Raw genomic sequence first — 27,345 nt, forward strand, 5'->3', positions numbered from 1 at the left:
GGATGTTTCTTTTTGGCTCTATGAGCCAGGACATTGCACTCACACAAGTGATAGTGAAAGTGAGTGGGTGAAATCTATAAGCAGATTTGGGAGAGAAGCATCACTCATTACAATTACTGACACTGGGCTTCAAAGTATCTTTTGGAAACACTCAGTTCCAGCACTTTCTGAAGTTAAGTTTAAAAAAAAAAAAAATCTCTTAAGGGTTTGCTAATCTGAATTGGATTTGACTCACTGTTTCTGACCTCCTAGACAAGCATTAGCAGGTTAAGATAGGCAAATATTTTAAGTAATGATGCTTTGCTCTGAGAAGTGCCTGAGAGTATGGTGCATTCCTACAAGTCCTGTATAGTGATGAGTAAAGTAGCATCTGCTGCATCTGTAGGGAACTACAGTAAGTAGTAATGCCCTATGTCTGATTTTTACTGTTGCTGGCGATCTGGAGTCTTTACTGTGAAAGACTATTGAGGCAGGAAGGAGGCTTCTGTTCTCACTATACATCTTTTAGAGCTTCTCTGTCTGCCCCTTTTTTTTTTTTTTTTTAAATGGAAGTTTAAACATTGCACTTGTACTTGCAGCTGGGGTACAGGCTGAGACCTGCATCATATGGCCATTTTGGTACTTGCAAGTACCAAGCTTCTCTAGTAACATGAGGTTCTCACCTCCCAGTGATGCTGAAATCTGGTATGTGCAAGATGGCACGTGTAAGTATTCAGGGGTCATCTGTATGTGGAGACCAACTGGTTATATAGGACAACATGTCCAAGCAATCAGTATGTTTAAAGCAGCTTCCCTAGTTACTGAGTTGATGGCTCATACTTCTTTAAATAGAGTGACTGTCTGAAAAGGGTTAGGGTGAGTTTATATTGCTTTTCTACCTATTAATTTGAGAAGTATAAAAACTTCTAAAATCCACTTCATGGACTGAGGGTAATGAGTTTCTCACAGTGTGTAAAGGAACTTACTTAAATGGTCAGAAAACTGATAATATCATGAACTATGTTCAGAAAGCATGTTTATAGTTGTCATTTCTAACTGTTGTATTGAGAATCAGTCAATTGACTCAAGTTCTGCACTAAAGATTCTGCTTAAGGTCCTACACTTCCTGAATAATCATGGTATGGCAGAGCAGTGAAAATTGTCCAAAACAGCATTAGGTATGTTAAGGAATTTCTGGAAGAGGCTTGGAAACAGATTCTATTGGACAGACTGCAGGAATATTCCAGCATGGGGTGAGTGTCAAGCCCTGTGGGGAAAAAAACTTAGAATAAGATTTTGTCCCTAAGCAAAATGAGCACTGAAGTGTAAGTTGCTAAAGTAATAGGGCCTTTATAAAACTAAATGGACTTTTGTATGGGAACTGCTGAATCATGGCCTGAACCTCTGATTGACCACCTAAGGCAAACAATGAGTCAGCACTGGGAATGCAGGTGAAAGCAATTCACCTGTGCTACTGGAAGGGGTGGAGCCTGGCTCTACCTCTCCTAGACCCCATTTAAGAGCTGACTACCACTGGGAAAGGATATCTTTTGGAGATCACTCCTCTTGGAGCATACTCAGCAAGCCCAGGGCAAGGGTAAGCTTTCCATCCATTCTTCTTTAGTGTGATAATCTGTGTAGCCTAACTTCCTTGTATATTTCTTAATTTTAACATTTCATTGATTGTATATTCATTGATTATACAATGTTGCAGCTGTTAAGTTGTATAACTTTAGAATTAGAAATCAGTATTACTGCATAGTAGTGTATATTTGCATAGTAGCAAAGCTTTCTTTAGGTGTCACTGCCAAAGGCAATAACAAAAATGGTAATACTTGACTGGAATGAACACTGCAGGCAGAAAGGACTATGATACCAGCTTCTGCTGTTTGCCTTCTTCAGAACTGCCTTCTTGAAGGCTTCCAGGAAACTAATACCCTTTGCAGAGAACTGGTCTGTGACATCTTTGACTCTTTTGCATTGTACGGGGGTTTACTTAAATTCTCAGTAGCTGATGTTGTTTGAAAAGCAGCACTCAGAATGTGGAAGCTGGACATTACATGGGTTGTGAAACAGTTAAACATGGGGGAAAAAAAACTTCAGTGAAGTATGGGAGATCATAGCACCATCTGCTGGATGCATGAGTGATGTTTTCCCTGCGAAACTTTGTATTGTTGCTTTTTTTTCCCTGTTTACTGAAAGGTTGATCAATTCCAGTTAATATATAACATGAACGCAGGTATAAATATATGCTCATTAAAAGGCTTCTAGATGAGCTGACTTGGCTGTCCAGACCAGTCTTTGTTTAGTGAAGGTACTACAGAAGAACAGGACTGTGAGTGTTGGATAGCTTTGTAGCCACTGGGCATTTTACTGTGCTGAATAATTCCAATGTGATGTTAAGTACTGGAAAAATATTCTTGCTGATTGTGCAGTTTTACTCATCTCTTTGCCTACAGTCACCATTTCCGTGGGGCAGATTTACACAGGAACAACTTTACAGAGGTGCAGGGCTGCAGTCTCCAATTTATCTGAGCAGAGAATATTAATACCAGCTCTCTATTTACAGGAAAACAAAGGTAAGGCTGTAAAAAGGAAGGGTGTTATGCTCTTCTCTTATCTGTCTGATTCTTGGCTGGGCCTACAAGGGCTACCAATGTATGCATGCTTGGCTCGTTTACTGCTTGCTCTTGTTTGGCACCCATGTTTTGTTCATCTGATATTTAGCTGTTATGGCTGAACAAGGCAGGAGCTCAACTCATTGCCTGCTGACCCAATGGTACATGTCCTTAAATTGTTGGGATTTTCTATGAACTTCTGCTTAGCCAAACTAGCTTCACCATGGTCTGGGGGGATCACCAGAAAGAGATCCTTCCCCAGCAGCAGTCAGCCTTTAAATGGGGTCTAAGAGAGGTGCAGCCAGGCTCCACTCCTGGACGCACAGCTGAATTGCCTTCACCTGTGCTCTCATGGCTGACCAGGTCCTTTCCCCAGGTGCTCAGTAAGTTGGTTCAGGCTGTGATTTAACACTTCCCATACACTTGGAAAGCACAGGCTTTGGTTTAACAATGAGTTTACATGGAGCAAATAAATTAAAACATTTTTCCGTAAGTTTATTCTATAGACCACTTTCAAAAACATTGTGATCTTGACCTGGAAGCAATGTGAAGTAGAAGTAACACAGCTGACCTAGATAAAGAATGCAAGTTTGTTCACTTTGTTAAGGTATTAGCTTAAAAATATTACTTTTTTAAAATTTTTATCTCAATTTGTTCGATTAAGATAGAGTTGATCAAGGTGTTCAAGATGCTTTTATGCATCAGGAGTCAGTCTGATTCAATGTCCTCATAATTCACAAATTACGCAGAGGATTTAGATCACTCTGAAGGATCTGCTTGGACTGCTCAGAAAAGCTTAGTGGTGGGTGGTTCTGACTGCAGTCCCTTGCTATCTTACTCATACCACTCCATTTTGTGATGCTAGGTTCTGACAAACCCTGTATGGTAAGGCATGTTTTTTTAATATTTTAAATATTCATTATTCTATTAATTTTGCATATCCTGAGAGATTCTGAGATTTCTTGAACTGCTTAAAATGCATGCCAATGGAATGTGCCAGCTGATGCTGACATGTTGGTACATGGTGGCCTCATTCTATCTGGGCAGGCTTGTGTTCTTCTCAATCATGGGGACAACCCTCAGAGTTCTTATGTTTCATCCCTTCTGAACAATGAGGCAACAAACACAACTAAACAGCTGCTTTTGTCATCCTTACTGTGCGGTGCGTTTGACTCGTGAGACCTGTTGATCCCCCAGGGTATCATCACAGAAAGAGGAAGTAAATTCCTTTATGAGTAACTACATAATCTATATAAACTTTATAATCTATATAAACTTTAACTATATAACCTATATAGTTATAGCCGATTGCAGCAAATTTGACCAATGGCAAAAAAAGAAAGTGTCAAATACATTATCAGTTTCAAATAACATTCAGTTATTAGGAAGATACTTAAGGAAGTATTTGTGCAGAGACACCTCCGTGTTCTCGTGTGAATGTGTGTTCTGCAGTGGTCAATTGGAACTCACTGATGTGCACAGGATGACCAGCTTTGGTAATGTCTGAGTCCACAAGCAATGTGTATGAATAGTATTTGAGGAAGAAGCCTTTGAAGGCTGCTGATTCTGTCTACAAATAAATAAAACCACTAAATGTCAAGATAAAGCAGCATCTTTAGATGACTGTTTCATTGTTCTCTTGGATAGTGAGTAAATAGAAGAAGAAATCTGATCTCTTTACTGTACAAAATTATAGCCAGTTCCTGAGATTCAAGATATATAAGGGAATTAAATTTCATGTTAAGAACTAATTAAAAGACAGAATAATTAAAAAAAAAAAAAACACATAATAATTAGGGAGTGCTAGATTTACTTAGTTTTAAATTGATAGGAAATGATGCTGTATTACATTGCCTACTCTGTGAAAGTGTTCCTGTATGACATGACAGGTGATTCAGTCATCAAGTGAAAATATTAATATTTAAGATGATTCATCTCATTTTCTTAATGCCTTGTAGTTCCACAACCATCTACATACAAATACAGCAGAGTTAGCAGGATGCTGCTGTCACCTTGAAGCAAGTGCTCACTAACAGCTGATTAGCATTGTGCTCCAAAGGTAAAACAGGTTCAGCTACTCTGCCCTCATTAGGAAGAGTGGAGAGAGCTGCAGCAATAAGAACTCCTCCAACTCCTTCCTGTAATTTGATTAACATGGAAGAGCTTTAATGGCATAAAGGAACACGGTTTAGTGGGAAAATATTGGAGTTAGGCAGGTGGTTGGATTGGATGATCTTGGAGGTCTTTCCAACCTTGGTGAGCCTATGATTCTATGATCTCTGCCATTAAGAGACCTTAATGGCAGAGAAGAAAGATTCTGAAAATAAATGCACTTAACGTTAACGTTAAAACAAAATGAATCTGAAATAAGAACTTGATATTTGTTCAGTAGCAAGGGGTCTGCAATGGGGCAGTCTTTTCTTCCATATAAATTAATAGACACCAATGCAGTAGGGAGGCTAATATATCCAGAAATATGCAGGATTCTGAGAGAGGATTGGGTACTTCAGGTAAGGCAGCTATTCTGGCAAGCAATGCATCAATTCACAAGCTTGGTCTGTCAGTTATTTTCTCAGATTCACCAATCTTCTGAGAATTGTCAAGATTGGCATGGGAAAAACTTGCATCTTAGTATTAACAGGAAATGCACCAAATGCAAAGCAACACACCCTGTAAACCCCTTCCTTCAGGTCTTAAAGTGGCGCATATTAGCTGGAAAACATCCATTTATCTCTCAGTTTAAAGATGAAAAATTCTGTTTTCATGGTACTCTGAATTTGAGAGCTTGATCCCCCTAAATCTGTTACCCAGTTTAGGGTCCAATTACCAGTCACAGGGATGAATGAAATATCCAGATAAAATGACACTGTGCTGAGATAATTCAAAAGGAATCAGCCACACTACTTCAAGCTGACATTATTTTTTATGCTATAAATGTGACTCCTTGAAAATTAGCTGTTTATGGGGAAAATGTGTTCTTTCTTCTCTCTTGCAGGCTTCGTATGAAGCCTCAGCAAAGTGCGATATCTAACATCTCTGTAGAGTATTTCCTTCCTAGCTAAGAAGGAGCAAGTTTAGGTAGATAACAGGTGTGTTTACCTGTTGCTGTAGACACTGCATGCTTCTGAAGAATCTGAGACATCCATGGTGCCGTTGCATTCAGCTGAAGTCATTCATGTAAGATACCAAAGGGAGAGTTTTGACTTTGTATCCTTATGCCCGCTATGCTTCCAAGCTAGACTCTTCTAGATGAATTCTTTTTGTATTTACTGTGTTGGGAATAGAGACATATCCTGCCTCTAGCAACACTTTTAACAGTAAGTTTTCTTTTGCCCCAACAGTATATGATCAGATAGATGAAAGCAGGCCTATGGCAAGTTGGGAAACTAAATACCGTTATTATGAATATATTTTTTCTTCTCTAAATGTGATGGGAAAACTGAGTGCATCTTATTATGACATTATTTTCTGTTTTTGATTGCTTGCCATAAATTATCTGCAAAATTTGTACTGCAAAATTGTGCTTCTCAGGTTCCGATGCGGAAATCCACCTGTTCAGCTGGTTTCCCATAGGTGTAAGCAGGAAAAAATGTAATCCTAATCTGTACAGAACTAAGGGAGGGAGATGCCCTGGGAATGTGAGGGGCATGTGAGGAAAAAGTGTTCTGGTTTCTGTGTGTGTGGTTTTTTTTTTTTTTTTTTTTTTTTTTTTTAATTCAGGACACTGACCTGGGGCATGAAAATTCATACATTTGCTCATCAAAAGGTTTCTTTGTGTTCTGATAAAGGGGCATGACAAAGGACATGGGTGTTGTATTTTTCCCATGTAGAAAGAACAATAATGGCATCTCTGTATTTTCAGTGCTTTGTTATGGAAGTTTCTATGTAGTTTCATGTAATGGATTAAGGTAAAGGATCTTCACCTGTGCCATTCACTGTGTCAGTCCCAGTGTGCAGCAAATAATCAAAGAATCATGGTGTTGTGCAAATGGATGGAAAAAAAGGAGGAGCTGCAGTCACCACAAGGCCTCCCTCAGTTGCCTCTGCTCTGGGCTGAAGCAACCCAGGGACCTTAGCTGCTCCTCACACTTTGTCTTCTGGACTCTTTGCTATCTTTGTATGCCTCCTTTGGATGCTCTCTCATAGTTTCATGTCCTTCTTATATTGTGGCACCCGAACTTGCATGTGGTACTCAACATGTGGCTGCACAGAGCAATGCAACCCCTTCCCTTGCTTGGTGGCAGTGCTGGGCCTGATGCACCCCAATGTATGGTTGGCCCTTTTGGCTGCGTAACATCATCCTTGTGGCAGAAAGTAATTTTCCTCTTTTCACTGGATGTGTTTTGATATTTTTTGTTTCTGTCTCTCAAAGGCATCCTTGCAGTTGGTCACACAATTCCTTTCAGTTTCCTAATTTTTAGGATTAAGAACAATCTGCTGAAGGCAGGGGAAGGAAAGCCAGAGTCCTGCAGGGGTCTGGCTGCTGATCAGTTGGGTGGGATCACACACAGAAAAAATGCTTCAGAAAAAGCAGAAAAGCAAAGCCAATGATGTTACTCATTTTGAGTGCAAGAGTCTTGTCAGCTGTGGGATCTATAATTAAGATGTGATTTTCTTCCCTCTGAAGTGCACTGAATGGATACCAACTTTATGCATCTTCATGAATTACATCAAATATTTCAACAAAAATTCTGGAACTTGTATGAGGATTTAAGCATTTGGAATGTAGGATTAATGACTTATATCCAAAACTGTCATTCACTTAGAGGCTATGAGCTATGAAAACATCACTTCTAAATGTTTGGATGCCTATAGTACAAAAAAATGTAAAGCCATTGCTGTTTTTCAAGCCATGTCAAGGCATGTGCTGCACTTCTCTTGGAAGGCCTTTGAACATATGGGAAATCTTTCCTCTGCTCAGAAAGGCTGTCACAAAGGGGGACAGATTGCTTATTTGTAGGCAAAATATTTAATGTTTAGACTGTAAACCCTGCTGGAACAAGTAAGGCTGCTTTTCCTGCTGATGTTGCCATTAAGTTTATTGCATCTCATCCAAAGTGCCTGACCTTCTTGCCTTGATCTGCTTCACTCATTAGCAGGCTCAGAGCCAGCATGCAGGCATTTAACAAGGTACCCAAATATGAACTGGTTTTCTAACCAAAGACACCAGCCTTGTAATTATCTGCCTGTGCTTTTGCTGGGATGTTATCACATCTCTCACAAAACAGGCTGTTGATAGTATGATGTGCACAACACATCGCTGGTGCAGAGGCTCAGTTTAACACACACACCTGCTCTGGGCTCTGGCAGTATTTATTTTACCCTTGATATAAACAGCAGTACTTTGATAGGAGAGATGTGCTATGAAATACCTCGTACTCCTCCTTAAGTAAGTTACAACCACACAGACCTCCCAGCAGAAACATCAGCTACCCTAGGATGCAAGTTTTGTTTACATGTTTATACATAATGCATTTATATGTATATATACACATGTGTGAACAGTTAGTTTTGAGCTCTTTAAGAGCAAATTGTTTAAGATAAGTACCTCTCCACTTGCTTTGGTTCACTCCAACAACAGAATGGCAGCAATGGAAATACACAGGCTTTATTCAAAGGCTGCTGCTTGTGGCCTTTGATGCCAGCCAGGATGAAGGTCAGTGAACTGTCCCAGTGTTAACTCCTTGGTACTCCCAGGGGCACATTGCACACCACCCTTCAGGCCTTCGCCTCCTGTCTGTTCTGGCTCCTGGGCCCCGCAGAATGTTTTCTCCTGGGAGAAGGCAGTATGAAGAATGCATAGAAGATGTACTGCATGGTTAGCATCAATTTAATGCTGCAAACTCAAAGCCGGTGTCTGACTGTAGTTGCTGCATAACTGCTGTGTGAGTGATCTATGGGTAAGAACCTCACCTGCATGGAGAGCTTTAATCACCCCTGGAAGAATGCTGTTGTGGTTTGTCTGAGCAAAGCTGCCTGAAGGATATTAAGACTGGCAGAACCTCCTGCTGTCACTTCAGCATGATTAACATTTGAAAATACTTCTGCTTAACTGTTAAATGAATTTACAATCTTAGTCTTGAAAAAATAGGAAGTCTTCTATTCTACCATTTAATACACTGTACTGGAGAAGGTGCTCGATGAAAATATATATATATATATATATATTTTTTTTTTTTGTTCTTCCCCAGCCTGTCATATAAACTCTGCGTGGTCAGAGATCTGTTGCTGAACCAGAAATATGGGGTGAGCAGGCTCCATGTTACTAACTGCTGTTTTACAGTGTTGTAAGTCTTGGCGGCCCTGCTCCTGAAAGGTGCTGAGCATCACTGCTTCACATGCAGCACAGCCTGCAGCCACCAACCTTTGTGAAGCATTGTGTGACCTGTTGCCTGGTATATAATCAATGAACATAAAGATGTTATAATTATGAAATAAACCAGAAAGTTTGGCTGAGCAGGTTATAATGCAATTTCACAGCTCTGTCTGATAAGTTTGTAGCAGAGAGTGCTGCCTAACTTGTAGTCCCAGATTTTGGCATCAGTTATGAGTATCTCAAGAGACAACGTCTGAAAATTCTACTCAGACTGCAGCGTGATGCAGGCAAGAGTGAGGAGATAGAAGGGCTTGCTGCTGCTGCACTGGGAGCAGAAGAGAAATGCTTGTGGTGACTGGTATTTTGGGGAGTTGTGTGAAGGAGCTTCTCCTTTCTGGATTTATGCTACTAGGAGAAGGGGATAATTTAAATTTCATGAAGGTGGTGTACTGAGAAATGACTGAAATAATACTGGCTGCAATAATTACCAGGTACCACAGATTGTGATATTACAATATCATTCTCCTTCTCCTGAAATATACCTTCAAGAAATGAAAAAGAGCCGGCTGGAGCTAGAGGTAATTGCTTGTGGAGGGACAGGTAGTGGTGAAACCCACTATATCATTTATCTGCCAATGAAGTATATCTCCTAACAGTATACTTACATATTTGCTCTCTCAAACTTAGTATTATTACAAACTTAGTAATTACTTACGATACTTTTAAACCAAGATGACAATTAAGGCATGCTACTTCTGCTGAATTGCTTCTGAAATGAAGTTACTCATATTTGCATCAACACTTTGTAACTGAGGCTGCTTCCCTGAGGTGTAGTAAAAACTCAAAGTGGGAGACCATCTCTGACCTGGATAGCTTACCTTTTCAAAGGACAAGATGAATAAACACATTGGTTCTCCTTCACTTCAACCTGCCGTTTAATTCTCTAAATTTTCTGTAAGCTACTTCCTCTTGCTTGAAGACTTACCAGGGAGAAGGTGTCCACGTCAGCACTTAGCTAAACTATTCAAATTGAGTTATCTTTCCTGCAGTTATCTTTCCAGCCTTTCTTGCAGTTAATAAGCTACTGTCACAGTGCTTTTATGAAGGAGATAAAGCTGCCTGCATATAAAAAGCTTCTAAACAATGTTGTCAATGTTTATGGTACTCCATAAACGATATAATGACTATCAAACAGTAAATCTCTTACCCTGTGGACTCTAAACCTTGTCCCAAGTTATAAGGTATAAAATAAGGAGCAATTAGCAATGAAATAATAAGTTATAAAGTAATCATCACTCCTTTTTGTTCCCACAATCATATTATTTTCCTGTAGTATAATGATAAATAGACTTAAATGACTACATATTTAGTTGACCTATTTCTAATCTTATGCTTACTATTGTAATGCAAGTAAAACTCCAACAAGCAATAGATATAAAATTAGGGTAAAGGAAGGCAAGATTTATGCAAAAATAAAAAGTATTTAATATTCCCCTAAATTTTGCATTTCATTTGCAAATGGGTTTTATATATTGAATGAAGAAGAAATACATAAATGAAAATGTCTGCCTAAGGCTATGAGGCATGACCTCTCTTGTAAGATTTGTTAATACAAGGTATTAATAATTGAATACTTCAAAATGGACAGCGAACGTAAGGATAGAGCTTGTCCACAGACACAAGCACCTAAAATGAGGAGTCTGCTACAAGTTCAGAGGCTCTTTTGTAAGGAAGAACTGGCTGCAAAATGATGATGGGACTACCCACATCTGAGAGGATATTATTTGCATGCCAAGTGTCATCCCAGAGAGTTGGTAAACAGTGTTTGTGTATATTGCATTTTTCCTTTTGGTGCTCACTGTGTTCCAAAGGGCATTATGAACCCTTATAATAATAGGCTCAGCCTTACATGCTATTGCATGTAGTTCAGTATCTCCTGTAGTTCTTTCATATTAACCTTTTTGTTATGAAAGAGGAGAAGGCAGCTCAGTTATCTTCCCGAGAAGGATCTCCTTAAACCAGTGTTTATCTGATTGCAAACTCAGTTGATATCAGAAAAAAATCTTAGATAAATATTAAGTTTTCCTCCGTGGGCAAAGAGTGAAATATTACTCCCTGGAAGAAGATCTTCCCTTTAGGAGAAATGTACACTTTTATTTGCCAGTTTTCAAACTGAAGCAGCAAACAAAAGCCATCTCTTTTCTCTCCGTCCTCCAAAGCAGCTCTGTGAAGCAGGAACAGTTATCAGCGTTGCTCAGGTGCTTTCTGATGCTGAGATTGCTGCTAGGATCCAACGCTTGCAGAGAGAAAAGGAGGAAGGGGAAGGGAAATTTTTTCCTGAATCACTGTGTGAGTGAATTGGATTTCTTGCTTGGATTATTATATGGTAGAGGAACAGATTTAAACATCTAAACCAACAGTTAATCTTTAACTCTCAAGTACCCTTCATAACGACAGGACACTACCATGAACTGAGATTAATGCCCTTGCTCTGCACGTGGCAGAGGAGATCTTTTTTGGCTCAGAGTCTCATCACCAGCTATAAAGCTGCAAAACAAGAAAACAAAGAGGTAAGGGCTTTCTTCTTCACTATTATTGCAATATAGCAAACCAGAACTGATAAACAGAGGCTTGTTTTTTTCTCTGGGAGTCATTGTGAGCAAAAAAGTGCAAGGATGACCATTGCTATTCTCTGAAAAGCCCTCAAGGCAGCTCACATTCAATGCTTCTTCAGGGCTTCTGCTGGAGGCTGCAGCCTCATCTGGCAGCAAGTGCCAGGGTCACCTCTGCTCCCCACCAAAAAGCATCCTTGCTGTTATGCAGCTCTCTGGACTTGATGCCATTTCTTTAACCATCTCCACACAGTCAGGCTTTGTGAGGGTACTCATGTCCAGATCTGCGTGGCTCCATGTTGTTACACCTTTATCAGCTGCAAGAGGTCTGTCCTTGGCCTGCAGAGCTGTGCTTCACCGCCTCGCAGAGCCTCACCCAGCTGGAGAGGCCTCTGGTCCTTGGCTGCCTGCTTCCATTAAAGAGGGAGCACTTCTTTCTGAATATCATGAAAGGAAGTTAAATGACAGTGATTTGGTAGAGGGAGTATTCCTCTCAAGGGAGCCTGCCACCATCAATAAACTCTTACCGCCACACACGTTTTTTTACTTCTTTTCACATCAAATTTTATTTTTATTATTTGAAAACTAGGTGGTTTCTGCCTTTATTTTTTCTGTAGCTTGGTTGTAAAATGTTCAGTTCTCATCGGTAATCTCTGCAGCTCCCCAGTCAAATGCTGCATCTCAGCATCTCTGGGAGGAATCACCTAAGATAAACATGCCAAGAATGGGGAGAATGGTGGAAAAGCACATTCAGGAGTTCTCAAATCTTTGTAAACTTAGCTGGTCTTTTATCACAGATACATCCAAGTTAAAGAATCAGCTTGGATTTCTTGTTAAATCATCCTCTAAGGGCAATCAAGTTTTCTTTTAATGTACTGAAGGAGATGGAAGGAAATGAGACACGCAGTGTTCTCACTGCAAAGAAACACAGGAAGAGAAACTGCGTGACTGTCAGAAATTATTTCTAAAAATAGTCATATTGCACTTTCCTATAGGGCAGCAACTGCTCTTTAAAATGAGAACAAGTCAAACACACTTGAAATTGAACACTGAAGTCTTTGTTTGATGTTGCTTCTTTTGCAGGCTTTATCATCCTTTCAGGTTGTTTTTCCCTCCTTGCAACACTGAGCTATTTCAGCCTTGCCTGAAATCTTTCTACTCCGTTATCAAACCGACCTTCTTTTTGCACAAGCTTTCCCAGACACTGTCCAAACACTTTCTATCAGCCTTGTTTGTGCGTGAGCAATGCGTGGATGAGAAGCCCCATCTGCTGCTCCCCGTTTCCCTGAAGTGCAGTGCAACATTTCTGCTACCTAATTTCTTGTTTGAGTGTTTGGTGTGCTCTGCTGCTTTGGAGGACTGTGTAAGTATCTCCTTGCATTCAATTTCTGAACTTTGCCATTGTTTAATGCTTATCTCTTTAAAGAAAATCTTATGACATTCTATAAACTTTTAGTGAAGGTTGTCTCTGAAAAACCTTGCAGTTATCTCACTTGTTTCTAGAATGTTTTGCTTGCTTGAAGGAGTTTTTTCTTTTTCCTTCCGCAGGGTTTTAGAATCCTCCTTTCATTTTCTTAAGTGGTAAGAAGCTAATAAGACATGACTTGAAAATGTATGTCTCTTGTCTGCATCTCTTCCAGGTCATTCATATGTAGCATATAAAGGAGATAACCTCACCATACTATAAGTCTCCCATGTAGAAGCCCTCCTGTGATACTGACCTTTGTGTAATATTAAAAGAACTGCGTTTCTTCAAGTCACGCAAAGCTGCCAGATATATATACTCATCTATTTTTTTTACAGTGAAAATGCATGCAATTCAGAAAGATGGAATACATGAACAGAAAGAGGGAAAACTATGGATGATGGAGAAATCAGTACTTATTCATTGTATGAATGTGGTTACTTTAACAACCGTATTGTAACCTGTGTTCTGATCTTCCTTGTTCAAGTGCAACATACCCAAAAGGTACTTTTTTAGGTAGCTGAAATTAGAAAAGCCTGTTTTGTTTCACAGAATAAGGTTAAATCAGGACGCATTCATTGCAAGTACTTACCCTGTCAAGGTCTAGAAACAACAAACTAGAAAGAACGAGTGAAATGTATGTGAAACAGAGGAGGATTTGTGACAACATGAAGGTAATCTGCTCCTGGTTCAAGTGAGGTAGTGCAAAATCATGCAGACAGAGCTGTTACAAACTGCATAAAGATTGCCTCTATGCCTATCTCTTGCCTAACATTTATCATCCCCCAGTACTTTGGGCTTCTTTCAGACACAGCCTGCAGCATCACAGCCCAAATAACCTCTGTATCCATCCAGGCAGCACCCTGGAAAGTGTCAAAATTTCACTTTTGTCAGTAAACCTTGTTCATCAGGGAAGAGCCACTACTGCCCCCACATGGGATTCCCAGCCTTGTCTTCTCTGCATCTGGGAAATCCTGCTGGTGGTATGTGTGATTATGCTTGTTCTCTATAAAATGGACTTCAGTTGCCAAATTTTTGCAGCCTTTTGCACAGCCAAAGGCTGGAAGAAATAGCCAGACTGGGCTTTTGAAGTTTGGGATGCCGGTTGAGAAACTTATGTTATTAAGTCATCCCTACTGAAGATCCATCCAAAGATGTCTATAATAACTTTACCTACTAAAGTCCAAATCCTCATTCTCCACTACATTTTTGTTGCTAAATCCTAAAAGCTTGTCTCCTCTTAAATGTCTTGAATGTTTTCATGCTTGCTTGAAAAATCCCTTTTGTGTTATGCCAAATTGTTGCTTCTGTGATGGATGATAGTAGTATTTGAAGATGATGGTTGGTTAGGTCCACCTGCTGGAGGCAAGGTTTGCCTTCTCATAAAGAAAACAGCGTGGGAAGAATGTGCCTCTTTGACCATCGTTTGATTTTTGTTTTTTCTTATGATGGGTTGATGGCTGGACTAGATGATCTTAGTGGTCTTTTCAGGCCTTAATGGTTTTATGATATTTTCCTTCAAATCTTATCACTTAAATTATATTTCACACTTAACATCTCCATCCTAAAATTGCCCTGGGTTTGTTTTTTTCTTGTCTCAATCAACAGGCGACCTCTGTAGCTGTGCTTTGCAGCTCTAATGTATTGCAGAACTGGCATTTGGTCTCTGGCAACACCAGTGCTGCCAGTGTCAGCAGGAATGAGGAACCGGACAGTGGTGATTACATGTAGTGTCACAAAGCTTCTCAAGTTTTTACTTCAAAGAGTGGCTTGTGTCACCGGTAATGTGGAAGAAACTGTGCTTGAAAGGAGGATTTGAAAAATGGTGCCTGGACTTCATATGTTAGGGATCTCTATGTTCAGCTTTCAACTTCAGGATCTGTTCTTTACCAAATTCCTAGAAGGCACGGCTGAAGCAGTGTTTCAGAGATTATTTTCAAAGCTGTTTTGTCTAGTTTGTCTCTACGGGAAAACAAATCTGTAGTTTTTACAGGTAAATGTGCTTTGACAAAGGGACAAAGAGCTCCCTGTTCAAAAACAGGTCTTGCAGGCTTTTAGGTCAATACTGAAATCACAGAAGCAGTTTTTAGTTATCATTATCTTGGAGGTTTGCTTTCTCTAGTTTGATTTTAAAGATCAAGATTGCAAACACTTTGAAGTAATTAAGGTCTAGGAGATGAACTAACTGAAAATCTTGACTGGAGTTAGTCTGGTTATTTTAGGAAAAAAAAAGTGAATTTTTTGTGTTTTGTTGTTGCTGTTTCCTTTGCTGGTTTGAAGTGTCATGCAGTAACAATGGCTATGCCTGTTGCTGGAAACACATCAGGCTACTTAGTACTACTATGCCTCAGCTGACTGTTCTCCAGGTGGGATAACCCCAGCTCTTCTTTCCACTCTCCTACTCCCCTTCCCTTCTTTCCCTCTTCTGTTCTCCACACAGGTTTCCTATACTCCTCTGTTGGAAAAAAACATACTTTAAATTATTATTATTGCTATAGATCATCATTTTATGATGCATCTGAGTTAAGGAATTATGGCTGGACCTGCATAGAGTCAATGTGTGGGGTCTTGACCTTGGGATTCATCCCATCACCCAGCCCAACACAGCAGCTATTCTGAATTTAGCCTCACTGTATATATTACTTCGTTAACAACTATTCAAGAATCTACAGTAAGAACTTCAAAGAAACAAGAAAATAAAACTTCAGAAAGAAAGAAAAACACTTTTAAAAATTACATTTTTAAAATCATCGCTCATCTCAGGAAAAACAAGATGCAGAGAGGTTTGCAAGCACTAAATGAATTCTGCACTTACCGAGTGTCTCAGTATATCTGCTGTTGTTGTTCACCTGCAGCAGCTATTAGTTATCTGTGCTGGGGCTGTTATTCCTTATTCATGTGAAAAACAGAGTGTGTGTCAGGGAACCTATTTTCCTCCTTTTCTGGAAATGAAGAAAAGGAAAGATGACTCCCCTGGGCAGCGGCCGTGTGCTGGTGTTTGTAAGCCTTCCCCTGCGGCTGTCTTTGCAGAATGTGCAGCGTGCAGCTGTGCATTGCAAACTGATGCAGCGAGAATTTCTTCGGAAAATACTTCCCCTGATTTCCTTCCAAAGCAGAAATTGCAAAGCACAAAGCTGTTTACTCTTTGGTCAATTTTTCACTATTTTTTTTTTCTTTTGGAAGATTGATTATGAATGATTGCAGATTTTTTGTGATAAAATAACTCAGATATCCTTTCTCCTGGTTTGGAGGACCTAAAGAAGGTTCAGTATTCTGCACAGTTGTCTGTGGTTCATAGTGCAGAAAAGAAGTGCACGTTACAGGATTTCTCTACTCCTTAATTTTATCTTTCACTTTCAGATAGTGCCCACCTCAGCCTTGTGCTGCTCTTTAAGGCAAGAATGTCCTTGTCATCCATTTCAGTGCTGGAGACTGAGATCTTCAACTACATTGATGCACATCAAAGTGACTTCATTGAGGTAGGAATTGTACTGCTAGGAAACAGTTGAGGGGCAGCACTAATGTACTGGAGGCTCACGTTCCACATGACAGATAAGTGTTTGCCATTTAGAGAGCAGTAGGTTTCAGGTCTGGAGTTGGGTATGCCACCTTTGTGCCGCAAAGCAAAGTTGCAAAAAGGCAATCGATGCCGGGGACTCTCCAGGTGGAAGAGGTATTTGCACGGACATTTGCAGACCGAGCTTGGGCAGAGAGGCTCCACTGAATCAAAATGTACCAGAATAGGAGAAGTGACCAGACCTCACAGCTCCTACTGCTAATGCCAGGGAGCGTTGCAGAGATGGGTTGGCATGGGGCTCTAATGATTTGCTGGGGGCCAAGGCTGGTGAGTGCATTTTAAGCATAAGAAAGGCAATCCTGGCTCATGGCAAATCTTTACCAGTTGGAAAACATACAGCTTCCTTCATATTGCTGACAGGATGGAAAGGAAAACATATTCCCGTGTGATGCTTTCACATACGAAGATTAAATCACCACACATTCCTAGGTTTTAGACCAACCAGCTTTTTGAGCTGTTCTTTTCTTCCTGTGCAGAATCTCAAGGAATGGGTGGCTGTGGAAAGTGATTCTGTGCAACCAGACCTGAGGAAAGAAGTTGTACGCATGATGTCATTGGCAGCAGCCAGGCTTGCAGCTTTGGGAGCCACTGTTAATTCAGTAAGCCTGGGGTCACAGCAGGTGCATGTCCGTTCCTTGTATTTAAAATGTCATATTTGTGCATGTTTCATGTTTTACCCATTAATTGTAGGACAGAAAGAAAAGGAAAAAGGTCTGAATTTTTACCATGGTTTATTTTAACTTTCTTCTTGATGATGTACCACAGTTAATGCATCAGCTCTTCACCAAAGTCTCCATACGAGGAAGCAACTTTTTCAAGGAAAATGTTACCAGAAATAGGACCTTAAGTGTCATCTTTGTTTTTTGAGGGGCTCAATGATTCTTGGAAAACAACAGGTAAGAGTTAGCCTCTGAGAAATGTTTATCTCCAGTTTACTCATCTCATTGAGGCTGTGGCTCTTTCCTGCCCCAAGCTGCTGGCTTTCTGTGCTCACAGGAATTTAAAACTCATGACCAGGGATTCACTTTTCCTTCCTATGAGGCTCCTGGGAAGGTCAGTGAACCTCTCAACTCAAGAATCTTGCGGCACAGCAATATTTTATTACTATCAGGCCATGTCACTTACTAGTCAAAATGAATGCATTTAAAATTAAAACCTGAGCACATGGCATGCAATTATGATTGCCAAGATATATATCAACAGCCTGTGTCAATAACAGTAGGGAACGCATTACCTGTTGTTGAAGCAGAGATCAGAGGCACATCTTTCTGCTTAGGGCCTTCTATTGCTGGGCAAGAAGTAGCTACATTTTAGTCTTCAACAGATTTATACAAATCAATATTACTGGTGAATTTGAGGAGATACGTGCATTCTTTTAGTTCTTATTTTTCACCCCTGTGAGATGTCCAGCCTCTCCTGGCCAAGATGTGGTGATCTGTTCTGCATAACTGTGAATTATAAGAGTAGTTTAGAGCCACAACCTGTTTTCAAAACATTACCAAATTTCTGCTGCCAGCAAAGTTTTATTCTGTTTCTTTATCTGAAGTTGCAATCCTCCTGCCATCTGTCTGTTGAAAAATAAGTCCCCAAATTAGCTTCTGTGTAGCTTTTGACTATTTTAATGTCACAAGATATGCTTTTGTCAACACAGCATACAGTCAACTTTCTCTCCTTCAGTACTGAGAAGTACTAGTTTAGTAAAGAGTCCATTTATTGCAATAAAATATTAGAGAAGCTCCATAAAGTCCCAGCAGAACATGAAGGAAAAAAGTCTTAATCTCTCTAAGTGGGTTAGATTTCGATTCAAAATCCGATTTAAGGACTTGATCAAATCAACTGAATATGCAGAATTATTTGCAATGAGTTCTTATGAGTTCTCCAGTTCTTATAACGTTTGCAAGTTTTCAAAGGTTGCTTTTATAATGTTGATTATAATGTTGTTTATAATGTTGATCTACAGTTGCTGAATGGCCAGCACCTTCCACTGCCACCTGTCATTCTTGGGAAACTTGGCAAGGATCCCCAAAACCTCACCGTCTGTTTCTATGGCCACGTGGATGTACAGCCTGCCAAAAAAGAAGATGGCTGGAAAACTGACCCTTTCACATTGACTGAAATCAATGGTGTGTACCCAATTATAATTCTTCTGTCATCATTTGAAATATGACTCTGAGATTTCCAGCAGGAGGATGTTCCCTATATTGTTAACTACAGCACAAGAACTTCTCCCATGGAATCTGATGGGACGAATCCAGCAACTTTACTTCTTGATACCACGTTGTGATTTGTGAGACTCATCACTGACTGCTTAATAATTGGTGTGGAAGAGCTACATGAGGTTAATGTCACTTTTTAGTGATCATTAGAAAGTCCACTTCTGCTTTAAGATTGGGTTGTTGGATCAGTCACTGTAATCCTTTAGCATCTCCTCCTGCCACACTGGAACTTAGGAGCATTTCATAGAACTATAGAATCTTCTGAGCAGTTGGAAGAAACCCTTAAAGATCATCTAGTCCAAATCCCCTGCAATGACCAGGGACACCTACAGCTACATCAGGTTACTCAGAGTGTAAGTTCATCATGACCTTGAACGTCACCAAGGATAAGGCTTCCAACACATCTATGGGCAAACTGTTCCAATGCCTCACCACCCTTATCTTAAAAAAACTTTCTCCTTATATCCAATCTAAATCTCTCCTCTTTTAGTTTGAAACTATTTCCCCTTGTCCTGTCATAACAGACCCTGCTAAAGAGTCTGTCCCCTTCTTATAGCCCCCTTTACATACTGAAAGGCCACTCTCAGGTCTCCCTGGAGCCTTCTCTTCTCCAGGCTGAACAGCCCCAAGCTCTTTTAGCCTGTCTTCATTGAGGAGGTGTTCCATCCCTTAGATCATGTTTGTGGCACTCCTCTGGACACACTCCAACAGGTCCATGTCTCTCCTGTACTGAGGACTCCACATCTGGACACTACTCCAGGTGAGGTCTCACCAGTGCAGAGTAGAGGGGCAGGATCACCTCCCTTGACCCACTGCCACACTTCTTTTGATACAGCCCAGGTTATGGTTGGCTTTCTGAACTGCGCGGGCACACTGCTTGCTCATGTCCAGTTTGCCATCCACCAGTGCCCCCAAGAACTTTTGGCAGGGCTCCACTCTATCCTTACACCCCCCACCTTATGTTGATAGTGGGAGTTGCCATGACCCAGCTGCAAGACCTTGCACTTGTCTTTGTTGAATCTCATGAGGTTCACCTAGTGCCACTGGATGGAAGAATATGAGTCCTCACTTGAGGTAGCAATCCTTGTCTTGCAATCATCTGAGCATGATAAGTTCACTGAAGGAAGACAAATGGTGGATGGTGAGTTAGAGGGTGAGAGAATTCAAGAACACAGGGATTCTGGTTCCTAGTCTTGTAGCCAGTAAGTCACTGTTTCCCATCTGCTGGGACTGGTTTCAAACAAGTTTAGTAAGGTAACCCTTTCACCTACACTGGGGACTTCCACACATATTTACTGCTGTACGTGAAATTAAAATCTGTCCTATGTAGCTATACAGCTGATTGTTAAAAAATTATTCTGCAACTGTACTTGCAGTTCACACTTCTGTGGTGGTGCTCATCTGTGCTCTTTTGCTGCTTGTCACCTATGCTGAAACTGCATCTTGTGCAAACTCTTCAGGCATATCTGGAGGGATCAAAGAGCTCCTTTAAACAGGCGTGGAAATAATAATGAAATAAACAAACAAACAAAAAAAAGCCCCAGCATGTAGCAGAAACTGCTGTATGAAGTAAACAAAATTTAAAACAATCACAACAAAAACCAACATAGAATTTAACTGGTAAACAGCCACCACCTTAATTTAAACCCATCAACGAAATCCTGATTCTGTTGATATCTCACTTGACATGCTGGTACAGCTTCTGTGGCAATAGAAATTTGCAGATTGCATTGATGAGACTAAATGAGTTTAAAATTGCTTGAAAGCTTTTTTCTTTTTTTCTTTTTTTCTTTTTTTTTCATTTAAGGAAATCTCTATGGGCGTGGAGCAACAGATAATAAAGGGCCTGTGTTGGCTTGGATAAATGCAGTGGAAACGTTTAGAGCCTTGAAAATAGTAGGTATCAGTGAGGACTTGGTTATTATTATAGTATCTCTCTGGAGGAATGTATTTGCCTTCTTGTGACTTAGATAATATGTTTCAGTCCCAACAGTGTATGTGTATCTTGAAATATTAGCTTATTTCTAATGCCATTTATACTGCACTTATCCCCCTCCAGTATGAATGTGTACTTTTTATTTAATGTGTATTTTTATTGTCAGTAGTCTGTAAGCAACGTAAAAGTGGTCCTGCTGTCATTGTCCCGCAAAGGAGAATACTGTGCAGGAGACAGTGTCAAAAGCTTTTACCATATTGCTAACAGCTATGAGGTCATATTTAATAAGCAGACAAAAATAAATCTTTGTCATTACACCTTCCCCTAGAAAGCAGCACAGACCATCCGGCAATACTCATGAGTGGTTTGTTTCTGAATTTTTGTGGTTGTTTGATGAGCCGTTGGTGAACATATTCATTGCACAAGTTAATTTAAATCTAAACATTTCTTCCTGAACTTAATTTGAGAACTGAATCAAACCAGAGAACATCCTTACAGCCTATAATCAGAAAATGAATTGAAATGGGAATCTGAGATCACGTTTGTTTCTCCTATAGGATAGGTCAGCACTTGTAACTCAATATTCTACAGAAGTTCTCCTAGTTACTCTTAGAAATGCATTCTTATGAGCTAACAGGGCTACAGGTTCATGAGGACAACTATCAGGGATTCTCCAAGAGCACTTTCACCACCAGGTGACTAACCTTCATCATGGGTAACATGCTGGGAAAACAGCAGCAGTGGAATTTTGCAAGTGATTCCAAGATGGGCACTAGTAGTGCAAGTTTAAGAGACCAGATATTTTCTGTGAAAATGCGATTGTTATTACCCACACTTTCCAAAGTCATCAATATTTAATATTACTGACAGAAATCCCATGGCAACCCAAAAAGTTTTATGGAAATAGAAGTGAAAAGATATTTCTTAATGCATTGTTATTAAAAAAAAAAAAAAAAAAAAAAGAAAAACAGGTTTAGCAGGAAAACTGTATGTATGTATGTATCTACCAATGCATTTCTATTAAAATAATCCATATATTCCATATTGTTCTCTACTGAATATGTATTGTAAGTCAGCCTGCTTTTGCCTTTTACAGATTCCTCTTTATTTTTGAAAGTGCTTGTTCCTTATCCAGACTTCTCTGATGTTCATTCAGGCTATGCCAGTAAACTTCAAGTTTGTTATTGAAGGCATGGAGGAAGCAGGGTCTCTGGGGCTGGAGAAGCTTCTTGAAGAAGAAAAACAGGGCTTTTTATCAGACGTTGATTACATTGTGATTTCAGACAACCTCTGGCTCAGCAAGAAGAAGCCTGCCCTTATATGTGGGACTCGAGGCAATGCCTGCTTCTCCGTGGAGGTGAGGGACGTGGGTTTGTGTGAAGTGGGTCCCTGATAGTGAGCAGTGATGTATCTGAGATCGCATCTGTCTCTGAATGCACAGAAAGGCTGAGAGCAAGTTGAGCATTTACAAATGCAGCTCTTCCTTCCATGCTTTTCATTGCTTGTGCAGATTTCCCTCCTTATTTCAGTTGTTAGCCTTATTTGCTTTCATTAGTTTCTCTTCAGTTGTCATTTCTCCGCTTTTGATCTCTCCCCTATACCATTACTCTCCGTCTCCTGTTCCTGCTGTTTCTGATTGCCCCATCCTCACATCAGCCCTCTTCTGTAGTAGATGACTGCCCCTCCAAACCTATTCCTCCTGCTGCTTTTTTTTGCCCTTCTTCAGCAGGTATTGCTAAATGCAACATCACTGCCTAAAGACATTCAGTTCAGTTGGATCTCCGAGTTTAAAAGCAGTGCAAAATTTTTTTAACCATTGGCGGAAGCAAATAATGGTGCACTGCGTTATATTGAGCAGCCAGCGTGAGCTACTGTGAAGTGAAATTTCATTGCTGGAAACTTTAAGCATAAAAGAATCCAGAGAGAGGATTAAAGAACTGGAGAACTAAAAAAAGATCTACGTTAACCTTCATGTTTGAAAAAGAATGAAAATTTGTTTTTAACCAAAAGAACCTCAGTAGTTTTTATTCAATTCGTGCAAGTCTTGGTTAAGAAAAATGAGAACATTAAAACATCAAAAATGACCTCTGCCTGCTTCTAGACAGTTGGCTGTAATGAGGTTTAGAGAAGAATAAACAAGTTTGTTGCAGGAATATATTTTACAATAAACCTGAGCGTGAAATCGTGTCTGGAAAAATAACCCATTTAATAAACCAAATGCCTTTCTCTGTTCTAAAGTTGTGTGATTCAAGAGAGCTCTGAATTCTTATTTGTTACAATCAACAATTCAATTCAAACTTGGACATATGTTTTATAAATGTAGAATAAGGTTGTGCCTTTGTCATGAAGATTTTTGCACTTATTCTACAATGCTAAAAACTGCAATATGCAACATAGTTATGATGTATTTAATTTTACTGAAGTAAAGGAGGAAATGGAGAAGGATTCTTTCTTTCAAATACCTGTAAGTAGTATAGACAGCTGAATTTCTCTCTCCATTGGTTAACAACAGAGGCCTATCTTCTCTTTACTAGTAGCAGATTGTTCCTGACATGTTTCCCATTTCATGAATGGAAACATAATAGTTTTCTATTTGTGGCCTTGTTTGAAAAGGTGAGGCTACCAGTTTCTGAGGAAAATGAATACTCACAAAAGAATGAGGTGGGGACTACTGATATGTAAACTTTGTTTTTGGCACAGGTAGAAGGTGGTGACAAGGATCTTCACTCTGGAACTTTTGGAGGCATCATTCACGAGCCGCTGACTGACCTGATAGCTCTGCTGGGTAATAACATGCACCATTGCAAGAGTAGCTGGGAACAGTAACTAGCAATCAACCCAATGAAGATCAGTGCTATGTTTAATTGACCTGCATAGGGCAAGTCCAACAGAAGCATGATTCCTAGGTTTCCAAAGCTCAGCATAGCTGTGGTGAGAGCAGATAAGGAAGGGAATGTCCCTTGTAAGAGCAGACATATGTCTGCTATGCTTTCAGTCTAATACTCATCTGTCAATTTAGGATGGGTTAGGACTGTGGGCAATCTGAATATGTATGCAAGTAGCAGTGCCCAATCTAATGCTGATTTGTTTCTGAGTGGGATGATGCTCTCATGCATGCAGTTGGGCTGACCCACTACACACTGCAAACAAATAACAGCTCAGTGCTTTTCTTACTAAACATGAAAATACGTCGTGAGGCAACTTGATGGATGCAAACAGAGTAGTTGTTTGTTAGAGTTATTCATTTCATTAACTCAAAAGAGTTAATTAGAAGGGAAAAGAAGTTGCAATCGCCAAGTAGAAGAAAGAAGTCCTACTTTTACTGATATCTTCATTTTCTTTTGTAGACAGCCTTGTAGATCCCACAGGTCATATTCAGATCCCTGGAATCTATGATGCTGTCGCTGCCCTGACAGATGAGGATAAGAAATTGTGTGAATCTACTGAATATGATATAGAGGAACACAAAAATAATAGTGGAGTGAAAAAACTCCTCTACAGCACCAAGGTAAACATAAATGCATAGCAGAAAGAATTTAAATTACGCATTCATAGTGTTTATGGATAAAGCCAAACTGAAAGATATTTTCTGCCAAAGGGAAACTCAAAATAAGGGAACATAGAGCACCAAAAAAATAAACAAAATTAATCTGTGGAAAATGAAAGCTTTGAGGTAAAGCAATCAAAAATATGAAAAATCAATGAAAAAGAATAATGCAAACTAAACAGTTTGGTTATAAGCCACTTTGCCAGAATTGAAAAATACATTCTAAATAAAAATTACAGATAAGGGCTGGCTTAGAAAGATCTCTCTGCACAGAGGGTGGTGACACACTGGAACAGGTTGCCCAAGGAGGCTGTGGATGCCCCATCCCTGGAGGCATTCAAGGCCAGGCTGGATGTGGCTCTGGGCAGCCTGGTCTGGTGGTTGGCGACCCTGCACACAGCAGGGGGGTTGAAACTCGATGAACATTGTGGTCCTTTCCAACCCAGGCCATTCTATGATTCTGTGATTTTATGACTTGCAGCTGGGAAAAAGGGTATTTAATATTTTTATCACTAATGTAATTATATCAATATTAGCTTTTATTTCTGTGAAAAAGCTTCTGAAATGGCCTAAGCTAGACTGTAATAACTGGTCTTCTGTAAGTATAATTAACAGTAAATAAGTTTTGATGCTTTTCCTAGATGTGGATGAAATAGTGGAAATTGCATGTATGCATAAAGCTCCAGTCTCAGAAAGCTGGAGTACAAAGAAAGAGAGGCACTCTGGAGTTCTGCACTCGATCCAGTTTACACAGTTACTAGGAAAAAAAAAAAAGGAAAAAAAAAGAAAAAAGGAGGGGAAAAAAAAAAAGATGTCCTATCACTCCTCTCCTCTTTAGAATGAGCACTTTATTTTTTGTTTATTTATTTTTTCCCCCTTATCTCCTCCAGGAAAAGACATCATACCAGTTACTGAACATTATCCCTTTTCCACTCACCACTTGGGCCATTAGTATAATTTCTCTCCTGTATTATCTGAATTCGGTCTGGCTGAACTGGTCACAGGTTTCTTCTGTAGAAGTACTGAGATCCACAGACGGTCAGATCAGTTGTTACGCTGTAACTTGGCACTAAAAAATTCACTGCCAAAATATTTTTAATTGTGCTTCAACTTTCTTATTTTGTATGAAAGGCTTTTCTCATCTAAATGTTTCTAAATGGAAACAAATGTAGACTGGAAGGAAGTAGAAGTATTTTTTGAAATGAAAAGATAGAATTAGTTTAAGTTACAAACCAAACATCTTGAGAGCTCTGTGTTCTAAATGTACAAGGTGGATGGAAAAAGTGTGCTTCTTCAGTTTGGTTCTACCAATTGTACACAGCTCCAGTGTCATCCCTTCTATTTTTTATCTTATTTTTTGAAGGAAGAAATACTTCTACACCTGTGGCATTATCCTTCTCTCTCTATTCATGGGATTGAAGGAGCTTTTCATGAACCAGGAATTAAAACAGTAATTCCAGCAAAAGTCATAGGGAAATTCTCAATCCGCCAAGTCCCCAACATGGATCTTTCAGATGTGAAACAACAGGTAAGAAGCTAAAGCCAGGTACTTTCTATTGTGTAAGCTAAGTCCTCATAGCACCTCACATCTTTACAACCTCCATAGTAAACTGAATGAATGTTTCTTGCATTTAGCTGTTTACAAGGGTAGTTTCAAGAAGATGAAAGATTCTAGATGGAAAGTGTTTGCCCTGCAGGTGGTGGACCATTTGGAGAATGTATTTGCCAAGAGGAACAGTCCAAACAAACTGAAGGTGTCCATGCCCCTGGGTGCCAAACCTTGGATCGCTGATGTTAATGATCCACTATATAAAGCAGCAAAAAGGGCAATAAGAACAGGTATGTCTCTTCTTTTTCAGTTTTTGATATATCTGCAAGTCTGCAGGGGAAATGTGCTCATCCACAAAGACAAAGGACTGTGCTATACTCACCATAATGAACCTCACTGATTTTGACAGAACAACTTGGTCACAAAGCCTTTCATATCTTGCTGAGTTGGTCTGCATTTGCTAGGACCAGCCAAAAAAGCTTGTTTAGTTCTTTCATGTACTCATACAGAGATGGAACAGTAAACTGATTTGTTAAGTTAATCGACTGTGCTCTCATAACAATTTCTACTCAAGCTATTCATGTTTGAGCAGAATGTAGGTATTTGGTAGTAGAAGAAAGCATCTTTTATTTCAGTTAACAATTAATTCATTCTTTGCATGTGTTTCAGTTTTTGGAGAAGATCCAGATTTCATTCGGGATGGTTCAACAATTCCTATTGCCAGAATCTTTCAGACTATAACACAGAAAAGGGTGATAATGTTTCCGATTGGAGCAGCTGATGATGGAGAACACTCCCAGAATGAGAAAATAAGCAGGTTTCTTTCATTTGTTCATTTTCGCTGTAAGAAAAAGCAAGGACAAACAGAGAAATTTGTAGTCACCACAGGCATGAAGGAGGACTTAGGACACAATATTTTTCTCATCCTTGCAGAGGTGGTTTTCCTCATAGCCTTCTCCTGAACCAGAATAATCATTGATGAAAGACAGAGTTAAGGGGGTGACAGAGTAGTTTTGCTTGTTAAACTTGTGCTAATACATGGGTGATTTTTTAATAATACTAAGAAACTTTTGTTGGTTCTTTTTGGTGGGCATCCTCACAGATTTCTCTGAGATACTCAAAACTTGGAGTAGGCCACTAGCTGAAAAGCTGATTGACCTGAGGACTTTATTCTCTTTCCTTTTTCACAGACACAACTATATTGAAGGAGCAAAAGTGTTTGCAGCCTTTTTCCTGGAGATATCAAAGCTACGTGGGCAGTCGCATGAAACTTCCAACCCAAGGACCAACGACTGGTAGACCCTCACAACCAAATTATTTAAGCACATTTTAGTTCTTATGCTTTGTAATCGCTACCACTGATCTGGAAAAACACATAAATCACATGTTCAACAGGCCTGAATGTGAGGAAAAATAAATACTGTGCTATTTTTTGGTATATTGCTGTATGGGAACTGCTGAATCACAGCCTGAACCTGATTGATCACCTGAGGCGAGCAATGAGTCAGCCATGGGAGCACAGGTGAAGGC

General features: G+C 39.7%; 1 protein-coding gene across 8 annotated transcripts; it reads left to right on the forward strand.

Moving 5' to 3' along the window:
* The first annotated feature begins 36 nt into the window (after window positions 1-36).
* LOC122172088 (beta-Ala-His dipeptidase-like) lies at window positions 37-27,253 on the forward strand. Of its 8 annotated transcripts, XM_042840107.1 has the most exons (14): window positions 2,223-2,314; window positions 2,439-2,558; window positions 13,329-13,494; window positions 16,351-16,469; window positions 17,044-17,187; window positions 18,528-18,690; window positions 20,591-20,679; window positions 21,876-22,076; window positions 23,420-23,504; window positions 24,067-24,227; window positions 25,630-25,794; window positions 25,964-26,105; window positions 26,485-26,632; window positions 27,006-27,253. In XM_042840107.1, the coding sequence occupies exons 4-14, from the start codon at window positions 16,392-16,394 to the stop codon at window positions 27,112-27,114; spliced, it is 1,485 nt and encodes a 494-aa protein (XP_042696041.1). In that variant the 5' UTR covers window positions 2,223-2,314; window positions 2,439-2,558; window positions 13,329-13,494; window positions 16,351-16,391; the 3' UTR covers window positions 27,115-27,253. The 8 variants fall into 8 exon arrangements, with proteins under 8 accessions (XP_042696042.1, XP_042696041.1, XP_042696039.1 ...); XM_042840108.1 differs by lacking the exons at window positions 2,223-2,314; window positions 13,329-13,494 and adding an exon at window positions 37-1,576; XM_042840105.1 differs by lacking the exon at window positions 13,329-13,494.
* The last annotated feature ends 92 nt before the right edge of the window (window positions 27,254-27,345 follow it).

The sequence above is a fragment of the Centrocercus urophasianus genome, unplaced genomic scaffold (assembly GCF_019232065.1).
Source record: "Centrocercus urophasianus isolate 14NV4802_14NV808 unplaced genomic scaffold, USGS_Curo_1.0 seq_11, whole genome shotgun sequence".
In the NCBI taxonomy this organism is placed as follows: Eukaryota; Metazoa; Chordata; class Aves; order Galliformes; family Phasianidae; genus Centrocercus; species Centrocercus urophasianus.

Excerpts from the sequence above, each read along its gene's own strand:
- LOC122172088 (XM_042840108.1), top strand. The coding sequence starts at position 16,392 with ATGTCCTTGTCATCCATTTCAGTGCTGGAGACTGAGATCTTCAACTAC. Across the intron at positions 17,188-18,527 it reads TAAGCCTGGGGTCACAGCAG|TTGCTGAATGGCCAGCACCT; the intron begins GTGCATGTCCGT and ends GTTGATCTACAG. Across the intron at positions 26,633-27,005 it reads CAGAATGAGAAAATAAGCAG|ACACAACTATATTGAAGGAG; the intron begins GTTTCTTTCATT and ends CCTTTTTCACAG.